The sequence below is a fragment of the Salvia miltiorrhiza genome, chromosome 8 (assembly GCF_028751815.1).
Source record: "Salvia miltiorrhiza cultivar Shanhuang (shh) chromosome 8, IMPLAD_Smil_shh, whole genome shotgun sequence".
NCBI lineage: Eukaryota > Viridiplantae > Streptophyta > Magnoliopsida > Lamiales > Lamiaceae > Salvia > Salvia miltiorrhiza.
In genome coordinates this window covers 31,486,528-31,508,307 of record NC_080394.1, presented here as the reverse complement: position 1 = coordinate 31,508,307, position 21,780 = coordinate 31,486,528, and the positions used below count along the sequence as shown (strand labels likewise).

At 37.7% G+C, this 21,780-nt stretch overlaps 1 protein-coding gene across 1 annotated transcript; it reads right to left on the bottom strand.

Annotated features, from left to right (window-relative positions):
- Window positions 1-333: 333 nt before the first annotated feature.
- Window positions 334-2,163, bottom strand: LOC130998324 (uncharacterized). The gene has a single exon (XM_057923751.1). The coding sequence runs from the start codon at window positions 2,161-2,163 to the stop codon at window positions 334-336; it is 1,830 nt and encodes a 609-aa protein (XP_057779734.1).
- Window positions 2,164-21,780: the final 19,617 nt, after the last annotated feature.

Here is a 21,780-nt window from a genome sequence, read left to right as displayed (position 1 = left end):
GCGCATACACATTAACAAAACAACAATGCAAGCCTCCTTGTAGCCAAATCCCATTAACAATAACAGCTCCCGTCACGTTCCATTTACTAGTTGCCACAAACTTATCCTTGCTCCAGACCGATAGTATTCCACCCGATCTGCCTTCTGACTCCCTCACAGCCCAATCAAAATTACTCCTCCCCCACCACTTATCACACATTGATGAACAGAAAATTTCCATTTTGGTTTCTTGAATAAAACAAAAATCTAAAGCATTTTTCCTAACCAATTCTCCGATATCACTCTGTTTAATGAAACTCCCCAAGCCTCTAATGTTGTAAGATAAAATATTCATTAAAAACCTGTTTCAATATCACCCACGACCTTCGGATGTCCTGCCTTTGCTCTTTGCTCCTTCAATTGCTCGATCATGACCGCGTCTTGGTGATTGCTCGACAAACCCAACTTCTTGGCAAAGAGCCATGTTCTTGTATCTTCATCTCTCTCCGAATTCTCCCAATCCGCCTCAGTAGATCGCGAGCCACTTCCATTCTTGCCCATCTCACCCTCTGATTCAATATCAGCAATGAAATTGCCCCAAACTTGATGCTGATTTTCGGTGGCTTTTGATTTCTGAGTTTTCTTCCTCGAAACTCCTCCTCGTCTATTCGTCGTTCCTTTCTTAGAAACAACCCCCGCAGTGAGAGAATCTGGTACCCTCGAGGGATCGCACTCCTCCCCCTCAAGTTCATTTTGAAATTCCTTCTCTTTCTCGTTTCTACTCCCTTCATTGATCTCTCTACCTCTAGTCTCTGGCTCATTTGAAGGCGATTTATCAGTCCCTTCGGAGGAAACCCGCTGGACTTGGCTTCCTTTATCTGTGTCAGAGTAATGTGAGAACGGGCCATTAGTTTCCACAACCTTCCTCTCGAGTTCCGAGACGCCGGTTTTTTGAGTAACCGAATCGTTTCCTTCACCGTCCTCTGTTTCCGACTCGACGATGAAAGCCTTCGCCGGAGACTGTGAGATATCTTGTAAAGAACATTCTGAGTCAGCATCTTCGTCCAAAGACCACACCTCCTCCTCCGGGGAAACGAAATTATAGGGCATTTCTTCCACCCGGATTTGGAACGAAGCACCGTCGATTTTACATTTCAGTATGTTTCCGATGGAGTTAAACCCAGTAGACATCTGTATAAAAGCCACGTCCAGCCTCTCTTTCGTTCTTGTTTTTTCTTCAATTTTCAGAAGCAACCCGAACCTCGCGCTTGCCGTACTGAAGAAACGGGAATTCCAAACATGTAGCGGGACTCCGGTCCATTTAGTCCAGACAACTCTTTGATAGTTGATATCAACAGATTTCCAAGGCCTCCACCACTGTAACCAGAAGTCTCTCCATTCGTTGAGCTTATTGAGATTTTCCTTGGTCGTCTGCTCGTTGCTGCTTTGGATTAGGACCATGTTGCCACCGAGGGAGTTCAGCTTAAAACAACCTGCGCATTCACTATTTATTTCCTCTCGAACTTCCTCCCAGAGAAACTCAGATTTAATGTAACCTGTAAAAGCCCCATTAAGCCAAACCAAGTCTTCTTCCGTCGTCTGGAACTGTAATGTTTCATCATCAAGTTCTTTATCATCTTTAGCACCTGTAAGAGCTTCCTTAAAGGAGACACCTGCGTGCCTATTATACACCTTCATGTTGCATGGCTGTATCTGTTCCAACTTCTTTTCTTTGACGCTATTCTGCTCATTCCGTCTCTTCTCATCAACCCTTTCGAATTTAGGTTTATAATCCCTTTGGAATTTAGGCTTATAAACTCTAACCTTATAACTGCCAATCCAAAGTTTGTTCAGGTCCACCAGTAAAGTCTCAGACCTCTCCACCCTTTCAAATCGAACAAAGCCGAACGGTCTTCCCCAAAGATCTCTCTTCCTTGGGCAGTATACATCCACCGTCTTCGCAACCGTCTCAAACTTACGTCTGAGAAAATCAAGGCTGCAATCCTCTGGGATGTTGTTAAAGAAAAAGGTTGTAGTGTCATCGCGTTCATTCGAACTCCAATCTCTCCTCCCATTCAAACTGCTCCGATTCCAACTTCTTGCCTGTTTTCTCTCGACATGTTTTGGACCAATCCCTCTTCTTCTCACCACTCTCCACTCTCTCTCGGTCTCTCTAGGCTCCATTGTAGAAAATCACCTGTTTTATGAAGTAATCATCTACAACGAACAATACATCAATCTAACCAAACAACTGTAAGATAAGCTCTGTCCTTAAACTTTGCTAATTTCAGTTCAAGTCTTGTCCATTCGTTTCACCATGGCACATTCAATTCATTACAGTTATCCTACAATACATTCAACCCCAACAACAACCCATCTGCTTGAAAACCTTCAAGGTAATTTGCTGTCTCAAGTACTAAATTCACTGTCTCAAGTACTAAATTCAGTTCGCATCCATAACAAACTGCACCTCACCCGAGATAAGGAAGTAGAACTTAGCTTTTGAATAGAAAGGGATGACTTGCGAATCTGGACGCTGATCTTTCAAAAAGAGTCGGAAGGCCTAGCTGGATGCGTTCTCGCCGGACTTGAGGGCTGCGTTGTGGCCTGGAGGCGTGGTCTCGCCGGAGTGAATAGTCTCGCTGGTCTGGAGTCGAAGATAGCTACCGCAGATTTCGCCGGAGAAAGGTGTCGCCGATCTGGAGTCGAAGGCAGACTACTTCTGGGTGGCGGATCTGTGGGCGGATCTGGCGAGGTGGCTTGCGCAGCTAATGACTCCACCGGACAGCGCCGCGAATCGCGCCTGGGCTTGGATAGCAGCGCGGTTCCAAGGGCAGATCGGCGCCTGGGCGACGGGTTTAGTGAGGGGAACGGCGGCGGCGGGCCTGGGCGACGGCGAGGCAAGGCTTGGCGCTTGAGCGACGGCGAGGAACAGCCGATCCTGGGCGATGGCGTCGCGGGTCAGTTCGGCTGGGAGGACCTGGGCGTGGAGGGGCCCTGTCGCTGGTGGGTGATGCGCCGATGGCGAGGCAGAGGCTTAGGCCTGGGCTACGGCGAGGCAGAGGCTTAGGCCTGGGCGGCGGCGAGGCTTGATGCAGAAGGCGCGGCGCCGGCGGGGCCTCGGGGCGGCGGGTTGTATTTACCTTCTTCTTCTCTCCGCTAGATCTGTCAATGTCTACTTTTTAAATTTGTTTGTACTAATCCATTGATTTTAGACTAAATTGATATATATCCACTAGTCAATCAGAAAAAAAACCAAACATCTAAAGATATGTTTATACGAATCGTTTTGACTATAACTAGAATGAGGATCTTGTGATGGATTCTCAAAGTGGGATAAAAACACACACCACTATATGGGTAACCCATATTAAACTTATTAACCAGATTTGACCTTATAATTACTCCCCCCGTCCCTGAAATAAGTTCCTCTTAGCACGGGTTTTAAGGAAAAATGATAAAGTGTATTGATAGTGAAGAAAAATGTGTTATAATTAGTATTGGGAGTGGTGAAAAAGTGAAAAGTAAGAATAAATAAAGTATTATTAGTGGTGTGGTAGTTGTCCAAAAATGAAAAGAAAAAAAGAGGAACTTATTTGGGAGACGTCCCAAAAAGAAAAAACAGGAACTTATTTCAGGGACGGAGGGAGTATTAAACTTTCCAAGAGATCAGAATGGTCTATCAGATGCTCCAGCAGCTGGGCATAAAAAAGAGGTAAACTTCCACGTCTCATGTTGGGGGAAAACATTCGCCAACTTCTCAAGTCCCAGATAGCCGTTTCCTCATTCAAGAACTCATCAGTCACATAATCTGCTGTTCTGTGGTTTCAAGGTTTCCTAGACTTTGTCTCTTTCTCCTTTTTATACAACTACTATTTCATTCATGTTAATCACATAATAAAACTTGTATCCAAGGACTCAAAATCTAATATTAATAATTTAAATCATAAAATATGACATGAAGTAGCAACAGAAAATAAAAAAGGCGTCAAAACATATGTCAGAGATGGAAAAAAAAGGAAGGAAAAAGAAAAACTACATATTGAAAAATAATTAATTATTAATTTTTTTTATTTAATTTTTTTTTAATTAAAGAATGATTTCATTATTTTACTATATTGTCTGTATTGTAGTTATTTTTTTTATAAAAAAAGTTACCAAAAAAAATAACTATAATGTAAAAATCCAGTAAAATAATTAAATCTTTTTTATTAAAAAAATAATTAAATGAATTGCATTTTCCCTATTTAATTAATATCGGCAGCCACAGTGTGGTTATTTAACATGACTCGTTGAAAAATCTTTATCATATATCGACGATGCGTGACAATCAGATTTCGAAACAAGCACTGCATTATTTCGTCCAGAAATTCGAAGAAATAATTTCAAGAAACTTCCTCCCAGTTGTCTCACAAGTGGTCAATGAAAAACTAGTAAAGTAGACAGAGACATTTAAGATTAGTAACAACGATACTATGTTTTATAAACAGTAACTAAGAAAAAGAAATAAATAACGATAAAAGGCAAATTCTTTGGCATCTGAAAGAAAAAAGAAGGAAACACATTGGTGAAGCTGATGAAATTGTTTGTGACGATGTGTAGATTTCAAAAAATTAGTAATACTATTAATGTACAACACAAGTTGCACGTTTGCCCACGGCAAACAATTCCATTTGGTTACACATGGGGCTGTCTATTTTTAGAAAAAGAAAGATGAGTATCCAATGCTCAATTTTTCTACTCAACCTACACGTCCACATCCCTAATTATCCTCAACAAAATCCCATTCAAATTTATACTAATTTTTCTCTATTTGATGAAGAAAATATTATGGTAGTGTATATAACTATATATGCGTCATTGTTTATATTAACTTAAAGTTTTTCATTGTATATAAATAAAAAAATTGTTTTGCAACGTTTTATGAGGTATGATTATTTAATTTTATGAGTGTCATGATGCAATATCTAATACTATACAGGACACTTTTTTTTTAGATTTCTTTTACTAAATAATTTTTTTTTTTTTATTTAAGGAATGTATTGTTTATGCAAGGATTACATTTTGTCTGACCTCCAAGTCAAGATCTAGTGTTTGAAAAATATTTAAAGGTCATCTCACGTTCATAAAAGATAGAGCAGAAGTGCTATCATTGTTGTGTATTTTCTTACTATGAGTTACAGTATTAATGCTAGTACAGTAGAGTGTTTTTGTGAGGTTATTAGAGTTTTAGACTATTGTACTTGAGAGGTTAGGTGGTGAGCGTATCGAGTTCACGTTTAAGGTGTGTGGTGCATGTACACCAAATAGTCTACACGTTGGTGGAGTTTTGAGAAGTTGTTTGGTGTAATAAGATGGAGTCTGCATTGTATACGTCCTTTGTAACTTAACTTCAATTAGTGAATTGTTTCCTTCGGTGTGGCATGTAAACACAAAATTTATATTTAATTTAATAAATACAAATATATGTACAAGTTTTATATTTGTAGATCAAATGTATTTGTGCAAGTTGTTATCTCTATTTAATTCTCTTCAAGTTGATCATGGGATGATATTTGAGTAGTCCTTGAAATTTATTGGAGAAATATGCCTCCGATCATCTTGGACTTGACCTTCGAACTTTATGACGTTGTTGTAGAGGGGTCATCGCCTTATTTTTGGATCCAATATTGGCTTGACTTAAGCTTTGAACTTTAAAACTAGTCACTAATTTACTAGCAATAAAACTGCAACTAATACAATGTAATTGATAGCAAGTTGTAAAAAGAGTATCATATCCACATGGATTGAAAAATGAAAACACAGTGAATAATCCCACACAAGTACTTACCAATATCCAGGCAAGCATACAGATATATGACGAAGATCTCCAACGTCAAAATACCTGAAAAATGTTTAACATGGGATGAGCATGCAGAGTACTCAGTGTGGGATATCATGCAATAATTGTACACGTTAATAAAATGGTAACATATACGTTCTGTTGTACATTCATAATTGAAAGTCGCACGGTGGCATACCAAGGACCTTTCCGTCTTGGACCAATTATGCTGGTTCCTGGCGATTATGGTTGCAACCATAACTTTTACATGTAAATCGCATTATGGCATACCAAGGACTATGATGTCCTGGACCAATTATGCTAGCCTCTATCGATATTTAATTTAACTCACATATCGTAAACACATAATTTTAAAATGGATAATAAATAACCACAACATGTATTAAAATCACGTGATAGCTAACTTGAGTAATTCAAATCAAAATTGACGTCCTAGTCGCGCCGCACCTAGTCAGATGAATTTATATAATTAAAATATAAGCTTAATTGAACGTTTAGAAATTAATTTAAAACTTAGAAATTTATTTTATAAAAACATTAAAATTATTGGTCTAATTGATCAAATAAATTAAATAATCAAATATATTTTTTTTATAAAACTATTAGCTCAATATTTAATTAAAATCTAAGGCTCAATTTATATAAGATTAAATGAAACCAAACCCAATTTCACTTAATAAAACAAACCCAAACATATATGGCCCATTAATGAATTTTAAATCTAAGCCCACAATTCCTTCACTCTATCTCTTAATATACAACACACACAGCCGGAGGCATTATTTTAGTGGCAAAACTAAGGCCCCAAAAGTTCTTCTTTGTGTGAGAGGTCTTGGGTTCAATCCCACCTGTGTGTGGTTAGTTTTCCCATTTTAAGTGGTGTTATATTTCCGCCTATGCGCGGTGTAGATTTTCTACAGTTGTGTGGTGTTGAGATCCCGCTTACGTGCAAATTATATAATTAATTATATTCAAATATCTTTTGTAATTCCAATTTTAAAAAAAAATATACAACACATACGCACACGCCAACACACAACACGAGCACCCACACACACATATCAGCGCGCACACGCACACATAAAGCGACCCGATAAAAAATTAATGCTTAAGGCCAAATATTTTACATTTCAATTTTTTGTGGTGCGGCTTTTAAATTTTTTTATTTAATACAAATAAAAAAACACACACAAACTCATGCACACACGCACTCACAGAAGACCCTCTCCCTCTTTCAACCTCACGCCGCCAGCCAACCGCCTGGCGTCACCTCCTTATCCGGCGACAACTGCCACCACGGTAACCACATACATCAGACGCACGCACACAGCGAAGAGATCGCCGTGCCGCCGCCGACGGTCCTCATCTCCTCTCTTTTTCGTTTCCACGGTCAGTCAGCGCCGCCCAGCCGCCCCCTTCTTTCTTGCTTCTTCGGCCAGACGTCCTCCGGCGAGGAGCCGTCGCCGCTTCGCCTCACCGCCGTCCAGAAGCCCTTTCCCTAATTCTGCTGCCTTAGTCTGAACTCGACTCCATCACTCACCCACCGCCCTCATCTCCATCTATTTCTATTTCTCTAATTTCATTTTATTTGTTTTAGATTAAATGTTTAGAAGGCAATTTGAGGGAAGCAAGATTCAATGGGATTAATATGACTCAATGTTTAGAAACGATCATGTTGGTGTTAAATGAATTGATCACATTGGTGTTAACAAACATAACGATTACTAGCTATCAAAAGTCTTAGTTGATGTATAAGATTCAAAGTCTTAGTAAATTTTCAACACATCTAATGTCATATTCCAAAATTAGAAGCTGAAGAAGTGGTTTCCTTTTCAAGTTGAGTTGAATATTTTCAGTTAGCAATCCTAGCAAGAAACGAAAAATGATGCAAAAACATGGCCGCAGAAAAGCCTCCTCTCTCTCCACATGATTAAACAGTGGCCCATGTCAGAATTATTGAAAATCATACAGTTTCCTTAAACACACATTGACACATACATATATGTATTATATATATATATATCTGATGGTCGATCAGTTTTTGTTAAATAAAGCTGTTGGTATCATCTTTTATTAGATCTGTATGTTTTAAAATAGGACGAAATCCTGAAATTCGTCATACATTTATACTTTTCTGATATACCAAGTAACATGGGTCATGACTATCTTGACCTGAAGCTGTCGGCATATAATAAAATTATCGACTTGTATAATGGTGGGTGGGTGATCAATCCCAATCTTACTAATCACTTACATATTCATATTAATTCTAGCAAGAGACGCAAAATTCTATCTTAAACCGAGGAGACTCTAAGAGCATTGGCAACGCCCTTACTCGACCCTACTCGAGTAGAGCGTTGCACTCGAGTAGGGCGTTGCAGGGGGCACCTACTCGAGGGATACTCGAGTCTTCGAGTATGCACGATGGGGGGAGAGGGAAGGCGCGTGCAATGCACGCGCCTTAATTTAATAATAAAAAAAATAGAGAAATTCGAATTTTAAATGAAAATTTTGACTGCTTTTCCTCGATCTCCGTGCTTTGACCGACCGTTTCTATTTTTTTTTTTCTTTTTTCTTCTTCTTCTCCTCTTTAAAAAACCTCATCTCCTCCATTTTTCTTCACATTTCTTCTTCTCCAATTTTCTTCTCCTCCATTTCTCTTCTAATTTGATTCCTTCATGAATCCACACAACCCTTTCTATGATCCTAATTGGTGCCCCGATCTCTCCGCCGATTATCACCTCGATATGGGAGGAATCAACTTGGAGGAGACCCCAGCCGAGGAGGAACCAGTCAGTGCAGAGCAGAGTGCCTCCAAACCAAAGAAGGGCGGCCGGAGGAAGGAAATAGCCAACAAAATCAAGCACGACAAGGAAGTTTGGATCCGTCATACTTACCTTCCCGAGCATACGGATCTCATCGTCCAAGTTTGGGCGGAGGAGACGAACGACGCCATCCGTGGGACGGATCAGAAGGGGGAGGCGTATTGGGGACGGATCCGCGCACGTGTCAACCCCATCATCGGCGTCGACCTTAAGATCCGGCAATTTCAAGGCCACTGGGCCCGAGTGAGCGCAGATGTGCGTCTCTGGGAAGCTATTTGGGTGGAGACGCGCAACAATTGGCCTTCCGGTCATTCTGACGATATGCTTCGTGACAAGGCCCAAATCCTCTTCAAGGCTCGAAGCCCACAAAAAGGCCACATTCAATTTTTGGAACGCGTGGAAAGTTCTCCGGAACAATCCCAAGTTCAAGTCGATGTACCTCGTTGGAGACGTGCATGCCTCCAAGAGGACAAAGACTACGGAAGAGGGCGACTTTACCACCTCGGCGTCGGGCGAGGAGATCTCTTCTTCCCGGCCCATTGGCAACAAGGCGGCGAAGGCTGCGGCAAAGGGGAAAGGGAAGGCGTCAGCGTCGCAGATGAGCTCGGAGCCTCCACCCGAAATAGTGAAGAGGTTGGACAGGTCCGACCAACAGATGAGGACATTCACCGACCAGTACACGCGGAGGAACGATATCAAGGAGAGGGAGCTCGATATGCAGCTCCTGAACGTGGATACAACGCACATGACGGACGCACAAAGGGCATTGCACGCGTCCATGGTCGCCGACGTGCTCAGGCGTCGTGGTCTAGACTAGGATTTTAATTATGTAATTTTAATGATGGTTTTTATGATGTTTTAGGTGTTTTTAATTTTTATGTAATTTTTTTATGATGTTTTAGGTGTTTTTAAATTTTATGTTTAATGGCGTATTTATATTAGAAAAATATGTTATTTAAATTTGAGCAATTAAATTTAAATGAAAAACATAAAAATTAAAACTAATGTTATCAAGTAGGCTATCAAGTAACCCCAATGCAACACTACTTACTCAATAACACAACCCACTATCAAGTAGGCTATCAAGTAAGCCCATTGCGGATGCTGTAATCACTAAGGCTGCGTTTACTTCGATGAATAATTTTATCTATGGAAAATGATGGATAACGAAAATTTATGCCTTTAAATGTCTTCTTCATTTGTCAACATTTGACACAAAAGAGTTGCTCACAATTTTTCCTTCCTTATTTTTCACTTCAAGGATGATTAATATTATCACACCCAAAATATATAAATAATGGAGAAGATAGTGTTAACTAACTAAACAATATCTTCTCCTTGATTGATTGATTTATTTATTTATACGCAAGTACGCCATATTTACAATTATTCGTCGAATCTTGAACTTTACTAATCTACCATGTGGATATGGTAAAATATAAAACTAGCCAAATTAAAGTTGATAACAAAAATATTTTTATAGGAACTATGATAAAACTATGTTTTTCTAGCCATTTGGCAAAAGACAGTAATACCCTTGAATGGGAGAAAAGAAAACCGATTTATGAAGAGTAGACAAAACAAAATCTGGAGAAAGTGAGAAAAAAAATCAGTGGGCCTCATTCATCTTCGTAATCTTTTTTTTTTCTTTCTATTTATTGTCAATAAAGAAAAGAAAGAAAATAAATATTATTTCAACTATAGTAAATATAAAGAATAATTTTATTTTTATTTAGCAACAATGCCTCAATAAAACAAATAAATATATTAACTATCATAAGAAGAAAAAAAATACAAATGAGTGCAAATATATTGACATTATGTAATTCATGGAATTGTTTAAATTTATTAGATGTTGTTATTAAAAGAATATCCTTGAGATGAATTTTACCAATGAATTTCTAAATATAATCAAATAGGACCTCAAATGCAACCTAACTTAATTTTTTTGAAAAAAATATTTTTCTTTTAAGTTGAGGTTTAGAAATAAATTGATGATAATAATACATTTTTATTTAACATGAAGAAAGCATAAATAATCTATATTGTTTCGTATGCAATATTATGGTAGTTTGTAATTTGAAAAAAATATTTATACTTTTTTAATTTCTTAACCATAAAGAGTACTAGAGAGATCTATCAACACAAAAATAAAATGAAAAAAATCGTTAATTTTGTCCTTAAAAATCTTAACTTGTGAAATACAACAAGTCAACAACTAATAAAGTATAGAGGTAATATATGAAATTTGTCACTTTCATATAAATTTAAAAATTAACCTATTAAATAACATTTTTAAAAATTAGCCCCTTTTGTTCCTTACATTAAAATATAAAAAATTAGCCACCCTCATCTAGGGCTGTAAATGAACAGAGCTACTCACGAGCTATTCGAGATTCGGCTCGAAAAAAGCTCGTTCGGAGCTCGATTCGATAATAAATGAGCCGAGCTCGAGCTTGATTTCGAGCTCGAAATTTTTATCGAGCCGAGCTCGAGCCTGACAGTGCTCGGCTCGTTGAGCTCGCGAACATGTTCGAATTCGATTGTTCGCGAACATGTTCGCGAGCCTGTTCACGAACCTTTAGTCGAACCTTCAATCGAGTTAGTACACGAGCCTTAAACGAGTCGAACTCGAACCCGAATAACATATTAATTAAGAAGATTTTGTTAAATTTATAACAAATTCGAGCTTGAACATCATATATACGAACATCTAACGATCCGAGCTCGAGCTCAAGCTCGAATTCGACATTATCGAGCATCACCCGAGCCGAACTCGAACCGAGCTCGAGCTTAGTATGTGGGTGACGAGCCGAGCTCGATCATCAAGATAAAAGCTCGAATCGAGCTCGAGCCGAGCTCGAACACCCGAATATTTAAACGAGCCGAGCTCGAGCCTGCTTGTATTCGACTCGGCTCGGCTTATTTACAGCCCTACCCTCATCACTCGTTCACACCACCATCTAATTCATTCTCTCTCTTTTTCCCGCGTGCTCTCTCTCTCTCTCTCTCTCGAAACGAGAATTTACTGCACTTCCTTGAAATCTCCACTTGAAAATTTCATCTTTGTTTCCAAACAAGCTTACCTTATGATATACTAAAGCCAATTCACAAATCTCCATTCCCTTTCTGCGCATATTTCCATTTTAAGGAGTTTGCAGAATATGGAATTTATTTAACAGGTTTCTCTGAAAATCGCAGCCATTTTAGTAAACGTCGATCAAATGAAACTCAACAAATGATTCTCGATAAATATCATTGAAATTCAAAAAATTCTGAAAGAATGCTGGTTAAAGAATAATCAAAATTATCGGCTTGCATCGTGTTGTAGAGAGACGAAATGTGAGAGCGGCGATAGTTGTTCTAGGACTTCTGGATCTTTTCATGAAATTGAAAGATAGTATATAAGCTCTCTCTCTCTCTCTCTACATACATAATTATAATTAAGTATAATTGTATTTGTATTGGTAATTAATTAAGAAATTTAATTGGTGTTTTGGGAGTGCATAGATCAATTGAAAGAAAGAGAGATTTTGGATAACTGGGTTAATGTTCTTGAATTCACAATTAGATCTATAAATTCACAACTTAATGTTCTTGAATTCACAACTAGATCTATGAATTCACAATTAACAATATTTATAGTTGTGAATTCATTTAAAACTTGAATTCACAACTAACAATATTTCTAATTGTGAATTCACGCGAATTCACGACTAAATATTTTTAGTTGTGAATTAATTTAAAACTTGAATTTATAACTAATGTTATTTATAGTTGTGAATTCACGTGAATTCACGTGAATTCACGACCAACAATATTTATAGTTGTGAATTTTTTTAAAACTTGAATTCACGACTAACACTGTTTTTAGTTGTGAATTCACGACTAACAATATTTCTAGTTGTGAATTCACAACTAACACTATTTTTAGTTGTGAATTCAAACTTTAAAACTCAAATTCAAGACTACTTGAATTCACAACCAAAATAAATCCTGATTATGAATTCGACTGGGTGCAAAATGCGCGGATTTTTAAAAGGGTAATTTTTAAATTTTTATATGCAAGGGTAAAATGGTAAGTGTGGCTAAATTTTAAAGTTTTTATCTTAATGGATAATTTTTAAATTTACTATTCCAAAGTGGCTATTTTGTAAAATCCACTCTAAAGTATATCCTTTTTTTTAAATGGACCCTTAATTTTATTAAATAAAATATATCATTATATATTATTGGGGCCCATGATTTTTTCTCATTCAATTTAATCGGTTCTTCTTGTTAGGTCCCTTGCGGTCTCGAATAGGTGTATGGGGGGAGAATACACCTATAGGTTATTTTTCAAACGAAAATAAATTGACACAACCTTTTTCAGTAAAAAGAGTTTTGGTAAAGCTTAGGTTGTCGACTGATACTGAATACTCTTCAGTAAAGAGTTATCAGTTAAGTCAAAGACTTTAACTGATACATGTTAGGCTTCAGTCGAGTTTGTAAAATAGATGAGTAATATGAATCTTACTGACTATCCGGAGATTTATCAGTTAGATTAATATTACTTGGCAGCGGAAAACTTTTCTTTCGAAATAGCCGTTGTGATTAAACAAGTTGTCAAGGTTTATGTTTCACTTTGCTATTAATCAGTTTTAGTTGATAAAACGTTTGAGCACAGATAAGGAAAGTAAATACTGAAAGCGATAAACAACAAAGTGATTTTTACGTGGTTCGAAAAACTCTTCCTACATCCACGGTCAGTTGATCAGACTGACAACTTCACTGGGCTTGTGCTTACGGGTGCACAGCAAACCTAAACCACCGAAGATCCAATCTTCAGTACCAACACACTGGGTTGGATTTCTCACTCTTAGCTTCACTGAGACAAAACTACGCCTTTTCGCAAAGACTAAGATCTCTTGGAGTCAGAACACTGGTCTGAACTCCTCACAACTCAAACTCTCAATTCGGTCCATTGAAAAGAGGTTCGAAAACTTGCCAACTAGATTACAAAGAACAGATTCTCTGTAATCAGTTATACCTATGCTTTGGATATACAATATTTGCCTAAGTTCTAAGAGAATGTATGTAATCAGCAGTGACTGATTTTTGGCTTTGTGATTCTCTTCTTCGATTCAAACTTTGGAATGGCTTTGAATTGCTGAGTGACGAATTCAGCAGCGTTTTAGCTTATGTAGTTTAATCGGTGAAGATTGAAGTGATCCTCGAGCTCTATTTATAGGAGAGGTCTTAAATAGATCCGTTGGCTGAAATGGTCTTCAAGAATTCATCCGTTAGAGATAGATTTGAACTTTGTTGAGGTTTCAATCTTCGAGGTTCCTTTGTTTGGTGAGAACGGCTACTTTGAGAGCAGGAGATCGGACATCTCTGAAAAAGGTAATCACAGAAAAGGAAGGCTCTGCAGAGAAAGGACGATCCTCGAAATCTCTATATTTAATGCGGCTATACTTCTGGAGTGCGTGGCTTCCTTTAAGCTTTGGAGCTTCAGTCCGAGGAAGAATGTTTAACTGATACTTGACTTTAGTATCAGTCCACTGAATCCACGTGGCTCGCATTAAATAATCAGTCGTAACTGATTCTTGGACTGGTTAGTCAAATATCAGTATTTGACTCTGCCTTAAATCGTCAACAGTCGGCAACTTCAGTCTTCAGTCCTTCGGCTTCAGTCTTTAGTCTTCAAAGCAGCAACTAAACTAGAAAAGAACTCTAACACTTGAGTTCGAACAGTTCTAGTCTATTACAAGCGAAACCTATTGATTTTGGTATCATCAAAACTTAGGATTAAGATATTTCATTAAGTTCCCAACACTTTTCCCACTTAAACTAGGGGCATTTGTGGTTTTGTATATAAAAATAGTTAGAAAATTATTTTTTTAATGAAAGAGGCCAAAAAATACTTATATCTTAAAAAAAATTCTGCTTCAACATTCCTTCTATTTACCATTAGCCCCAATTGCATTTCTCAAACTTCAAATCCGTATAATTCTAAAATCTGACATTTAGTATTTGTTACACATATTTATATTGAGATCCAAACACAATCCAACATAAGAAAATTATACGAGCTTGGATCTGGATAATACCAATTGATGTATCTTGACCAACTACACAGTTTGGCATAAGTTTTTACTAAAGCATAACAATAGTAAATAAGTACAACGATCCCTGTTGCTTACCTTTTCATATTTTTTTCAAATTCTTCACGTTGGAGGAAGAAACATACTCCAAAGGTTCATTATCCTTCTGCTTCTAACTACAACAATGCATCAAATAAATAGAGTTTTGTACGTTAAAGTCATGAATGAATACGAGCCATATACTGTGATGCGCACAAACAGAAAATACCAAGTTTATCACATGGAAGAAAAAAAAAACCCGCTGGAAACAAAGTCACCTATGTATATATTATTTGTTGTTCCCTAGCAGGCTGCATGTATGCATAAAGCGAGGCACATCACAAGAACGTATTTCAAGGATTGAATTCTACATGAGCTTTCATGCAGCCTACTTATCTATCTAATATATCTCTCCATCAAATTATAAACACATTTCGTGGGCCATGTTTGCAAACACAAAAGGCACATCTCAATTCATTGATTTGGTTTTACTAAATTGTTTCGTTTGGTTAAAGTATACTTTATAAAATAATCTTATTAAAGTTTTTTTTTTCTCACCTTTTATTGAACTTCAGACTTTCTATAGTTAGCAACTTATTCAAACTAAGCCCCTGCTCGTCCAAACTATTTCAACAACTAACTCAAGATATTAGAAATAACACAGTTTGCATATTTTAACCATTGAAATGTCACCGCCTTTTCTATTAAAGCATTATTCTAAATGAAGAAGATCAACCCTATAATTCTCTAAGATTCAGGCATGGAAGGTGATCTAGTAACAAAAGTTAAAGGACTTTAGACCTCTTTTTCTTTCACTTCCAAACCTTTCCACATATATTATGCTTTCTTCATAACATGCTTTATAAAAAATGTAATCTCAGTTGACCATCTCTTTCATTTCTTCAACACACTACAAAATAGCTTCCTATTTTTTAGTACGAACATCCAATTACAAATAAGAAATGTCTGATATCAAATGAAGAGAAAGGGGCCATGACTTGAGCTTTGGTATTTACGAGATGAAATTCTACAAACTACTTGTGCAAATAGGCTGCAATTTCAAGATTCATTCACAACAAAATAAAGTCAATAGAGAAATTATGACTAGATCTCTACTGCAACAAAATGAAAGTATTATCAAATGCAATCGAAATTTTTAAAACAATGTTTTAGAGTGCATATAGAACATAGTATTAAAGCTGAAGAAAAGATTGTCAAGTGACCTGATTAACAATGTCTTTCATCATCACATGGATATTTACGAGACCAACTGTTGCCTTGTCCATCCGTGAGAAATAAACACTGCAGCAGGCAGTAGGCATAAATATTACGAAATGTACTCTCTGGTAGTAGCGGGCAGTAGGCATAAATGTTACGAAATCTTCTTCACAAAGACAAATATTGTACTATTTAGGCTAGAACTAGAAATAAGTCGAATCTTGCACTAATAGACAATATCTTCAACTGCAGGAGAGCTCATCGATGAGAAGATTTGTTACATAATTTATTTCCTCAATCAAATCAAATCAAATCAAATGCCATCTATTTGAGACCCATGAAACCTTTCATTCTCATAACTCGAAACTGAAAATGTCGACAAAGAGATTCCATGAATAGCAATACGAATGGAAGTATAATACCAAGTCAATAAAATGTGCTACTAACTTCAAAAATGTGCTACTAACTTGCAAACGTAATTAGATCAACAAACATGGATGGAATAGGAGACATCAGATAAATTGAATGTATAGAGAACCATATTTTTCTTCAGAAAAGAACAAGGATACATCTGAAATCTTACCTAGTATCATAATTGGAACTTACCTATCCAATTCCTGCATGAAACACAATATACATGTCAAGTTTATTGAACAGTAACCATAGAAAGGCAACTAGTAGCAGAACGCCAGAAAGTAACTATAGATGGAAAAAATTACGAAGGACCAGAAAAACTAGAACGATAGCCTCATTCAAGTCATGGACCACTTTTTTTCAATGTATACAAACCTTCAACTGATATCTAAATCTTAATCCAACAGTAAAATATCAGTGCCCGATAAGCAAGACAATCAACTAAACGAAAAAGAAAATAAGAGGCTCAACAAATAATATCAACCATACATATCTAGAGAAAAGTACACACCTGCTTTATTTTCCTCATTTCTTACTTGTGCCTGAATTGACTTGACTCTTCATTTTGCTGAAAGTATTCATAGTCGAAAATCCACCTGAAATTTGGTTTTGGCTAGTTAAAAAGTTTCACAAACCGCAACATAAAAGCATATGAAAATTTTTAATATATGGAACCACAATAGTAAAACCTGAATCAAATTTGATTGTTGTACTAGAAGCGGAAGTTCCCTAACCCTCAGATGGTGTAGGTGCATGTTGGAAAAATAATAGAAATATCCTATCCCCGTTTCGATGATCCCAAAACACTTAGTTCTCTTCACTAGACTAGAGTATTTCTGAACTGAAGTGTTAGAGGTTCATTTTATTAACTAGACTGAAGACTGAAGTTCTGAAGACTAAAGACTGAAGATAAAGAGAATCAAGACTGCTGACTCGCACTGAAGGACACGTATACTGAAGTATCAGTGTTAGGGAAACACTGATACATGCCACGTTGGATAAAGCTAGACTGATACTTAAGTAAAGTATCAGACTGAAACCTCATACTGATTCTCTGTCCCAAACCGATTTTTTAGTTTAAGGTTGTCTCATTCATTTCAAATGAAGCCATGTGGAAAGTCAACAAGGACAACTGCATTTAATATGCGGATCTGCAGAATCGCCCTTTAGAATACAAAGTTTCCTTTTACGTGCTACTTTTCTCTACAACACCCTCTCCCACGAAAGAAATGATTGTACCTTATTCTTGTTGGAGAGAATGAAGACTGAGGACCTTAGCCCAAATTCAAACTTGAGTCACAATGGCAGAAAATTGAAGACTGACCTCCTGTTAGGTCCGGAGGGTCTCGAATAGGTGTATGGGGGGGGAATACACCTATAGGCTATTTTTCTGAAATCAGAAGGATCTCAAGAGAGAGATCAAAACGAAACTTTACACACAAACTTAGACGTCTGTTTACTGAAAAGAGTTTTGACCAAACATGGTTGACGACTGATACTGAAAGACTCTTCAGTAATGAGTTATCAGTTAAGTCACTGGAACTTAACTGATGCACGTAAGGCTTCAGTCGAGTTTGCTAAAATAGAGATGTTATAAATCTTCCTGACTATCAGAGGATAGATCAGTCAGACTGATAACATACGCAGCGGAAATACTTTTGTTTCGCAATAGCCTTTGTTGAGCACGTTGTTAGTCTTAAGTTTCTTTTTGCATTTATTCAGTATTCAGTTTATCAAATGTAAGAACACAAGTATGAAAGTAAAACTGAAAGCTGTAAATAACACAGAGATTTTTACGTGGTTCGGAAAACACTTCCTACATCCACGGTCGGTTGATCAGACCAACAACTTCACTCTGCAAGTGCTTATGGGTGCACTGCAAATCGATGCTAGTGTTTACGGGTGCACAGCAAACCGAATCCGTGTGCTTAGCCAGGTGCACATAACCGAATCAACTGAAGATCCAATCTTTAGTACCAACGACTTCACTCGTGTTGGATTTCTCACTCTTAGCACGAACTGGCACTAGGATCTCACTGAGTCAGAGTACTTTCCTGAACTCCTTTTCAACTCAAACACTTGATTCTATCGGTCGAAGGGAGGTTTGAAATCTTGCCAACTAAACTTCAAAGAACAAGTTCTTTAGAGTTAGTTTTGACCTAGGCTCTGGGTAAACAGGGGTTTGCCTAAGGTCTAAGAGAATGTATGTAATCAGCAGTGACTGATTTTTGGCTTTGGTATTTTCTTCTTCGATTCAAGCTTTGGAGAGGTTAAGCTTTGGGCTGAGTAGCAATTTTGGCAGAGCTTCAGCTTGAGTTGTTGAATCGGTGAAGATTGAAGTGATCCTCGAGCGCTATTTATTGGAGAGGTCTTGAATAGATCCGTTGGCGGAGAAGGTCTTCAAGAATTCTTCCGTTGGAGAGCAATTTAAATTTGGGCTGAGGCTTCAATCTTCGAGGTTCCTTGTTTGGTGAGAACGGCTATGTTGAGGAGCAGGAGATGCGATGTCTCTGATAAAGTAGCCACCAAATAGGAATGACCTCTGCAGAGAAAGGAGGATCCTGAGATCTCTGCATTTAATGCGGCTGTACTTCTGGAGTACGTGGTTTCCTTTGAACGTTGGAAGTTCAGTCTAAGGAAGAATGTTTAACTGATACTTGACCTTAGTATCAGTCCGCTGTTTCCTCGTGGCACGCATTAAGTAATCAGTTCCAGACTGATTCTTCAACTGATACTTCAGTTGGTAACTTCAGTCTTCAGAACAACAACTAAACTAGAAAAAAACTCTAACACTTGAGTTCGAACAATTCTAGTCTATTACAATTAAAGCCTATGGATTTTGGTATCATCAAAACAAGGATTAGGATATTCCATTAAGTTCCCAACATCCTCCAACGAATTTTTCTCAAGGCGCTGCCTATAAATAGAACTCAAAAATCAACCTCATTCTTTACCGATTCAACGCACAAAGCTGAAACTCTGTCGAACTCAAGAGCCAGCTAACCCACTGCATTCAAGTTTGAATCGAAGAAGAGAATACCCATTTCTGTAACTATCAGTCTACACTGATAACATACATTCTCTTAGTTGTTCTAGGCATATACATTCTCATCCTAAGCCTAGAAACTGATTACTAAGATCCTGTTCTCAGTAATCCTAGTTGGAAATTCGAACCCTTTTCAAAGAAAGAGAAAAGAGAGTTTGAGAGAGTGTTCAAGACAGTTGTCTGAACACTAGGTTGTTTAGCATCTGCAAGCTAGACGTGTGGTTTACTTAGCACCAGTAAGCTAAGGACCTTAGCCCTAATCGATTGTCAGTGTGATCTACTGACCGTGGATGTAGGAATTAGTATTCCGAACCACATAAAAATTCTCGTGTTCTTATTGCTTTCATATTCATTTTCTATCTACATTAATTTTAACTTACACTGAAAACTGATAACTTAAAAGATAAACCATAAAATTGATAATCATTTCTTTAAATGTTATTTCCTAAATCGCTTCCGCCTAAGTGTTATCAGTCCAACTGACAAGTCTAAGGACAGTCAGTAGGATTTCTAACACTACTCTGATTTCAAAACTGAAAAGGCTGCACCCCTAACTGAACTTCAGTTTGTTGACCAGTTCCTCACACTGAAGTTAAACAGACTGACTCATTATCAGTCTCAGCCTTGAACCCTCTTTCATAAATTGATCCTTCCTTTACTGAACTTCAGTTTCAGTTTTTCGAAAAATAGCCTACTGGTGTATTCCCCCCCATACACCAGTTCAGTACCCCACCGGGACCTAACAGTGCAGCTGCAGACCCATCAGGAATGGGCTATATGGCTTGAATTGTATCAAGCAATACAACGATAAAGTCATTGCAAACAACATGTTCTTCTGTGAAAAGTCATTCGACCTGAATCAATAGTATCGTTAATAACTAAAAGCAATGGATGACATCATACTATTGTTAGTTCATCAAGGCAACATAAACTTTAAACAATCAGAATGAAGCAAAAAAACTCCAAAAAAATACTCTAAAACTAGAAGGAGCTTATCAAATAACAAATAGAGGTCAATAAAATATTGATGGTTTCATATAGTTGCCTAAGCATCCATCTCATCGACATATATTCATTCAAGTTTTCACGCAAATATCAACAGAAACAAACATCATCTAACAGAAAATGATATAAACTTTCATGACTCATCCATCAACCCTGCATTTCAAGCTCCTCAAGTCAAACATTGAGTCTTTTGTGCATCATAGTGTATTCAAAATAACGTAAGTGCATGCCAAAAATCTATTAATATTATTCCATGTTTGTAGAGTTCAAGAGGTGTGTATTTTTTTTGTGAATGAACAAAATCACTAGTGTCACTGTCATCAAATTTCATAACTTAAAAAGGGCAACATCAAGAGTTGGTTGTTGTTCTGCCATATAGGAACGGCAATATCACAATCAAACTAAAAGCGCAAACTGATTGTCCATGATACCCTTTTCTGGATGCAAGAGGAAAGAGTGGAGGGTTGGCCCTTCTTTGGAAGTGGCCCCTTGATGTTAATATCATTTCTTACTCCAGCGGACACTGGATTGCATGGTGGTTGGTGATAATTTCTGCTTTCGGTTTACGGGCTTCTACGAAAATCTAGCCACTGGGAAACAAAAATTTTCATGGGACCTTCTTAAACGGCTTAGCGATGTCTACATTGCGGAGGATTTCAATGAGATGCTTTCTTTGGTGAAGAAAAAATGAGGAAGGCTGAGACCGCCGAGCTAGATGCAAGCTTTTCGGGATGCGTTGATGTACATCAGGCTCTTTGAGATCGAAAGTAAGAATCATGAGTACACATGGTACAACAAGAATAATGATGAGCCTATTTTCGAGAGACTTGATCGGTTTGTGGGGAACAAAGAGTGGCAAGATTCATTCCTGGCGTCGACCATCCAAACTCTGGACTTCCACGGCTCTGACAACCGACCGGTTTTCTGTCAGAATAGAAAAGAGCAACAGACACCGCGTTGCTACGGGAAAGGCCATTTTCACTTCGAAGAGAAGTGGTTTCTTGATAAGGAATTTGTCCCTGATTTTCTGTGTGAGTGGGCATCTCTTTACCATGTGACTGATATGCCTAATATGATGCGAAGGTGTGGCATGGGCAGGGACAAAATTTGACAAGCTTGGTAAGAAGATTAAGGACATACGTGCTGAGAGAAACAAGCTAATAAAGGAGGTGGATGGCAAAACTTCTTAAGCCGATATTATGGATCTTTCTAAGCGTATCGAGAAAACGGTGGAGACCGAATCATGCCATTGGAAACAGCGGGCCCGTGTCAATTGGTTGGCGAATGGTTGGAAAAATGCTATTAAAAAAATTGAGGAATGAGAAT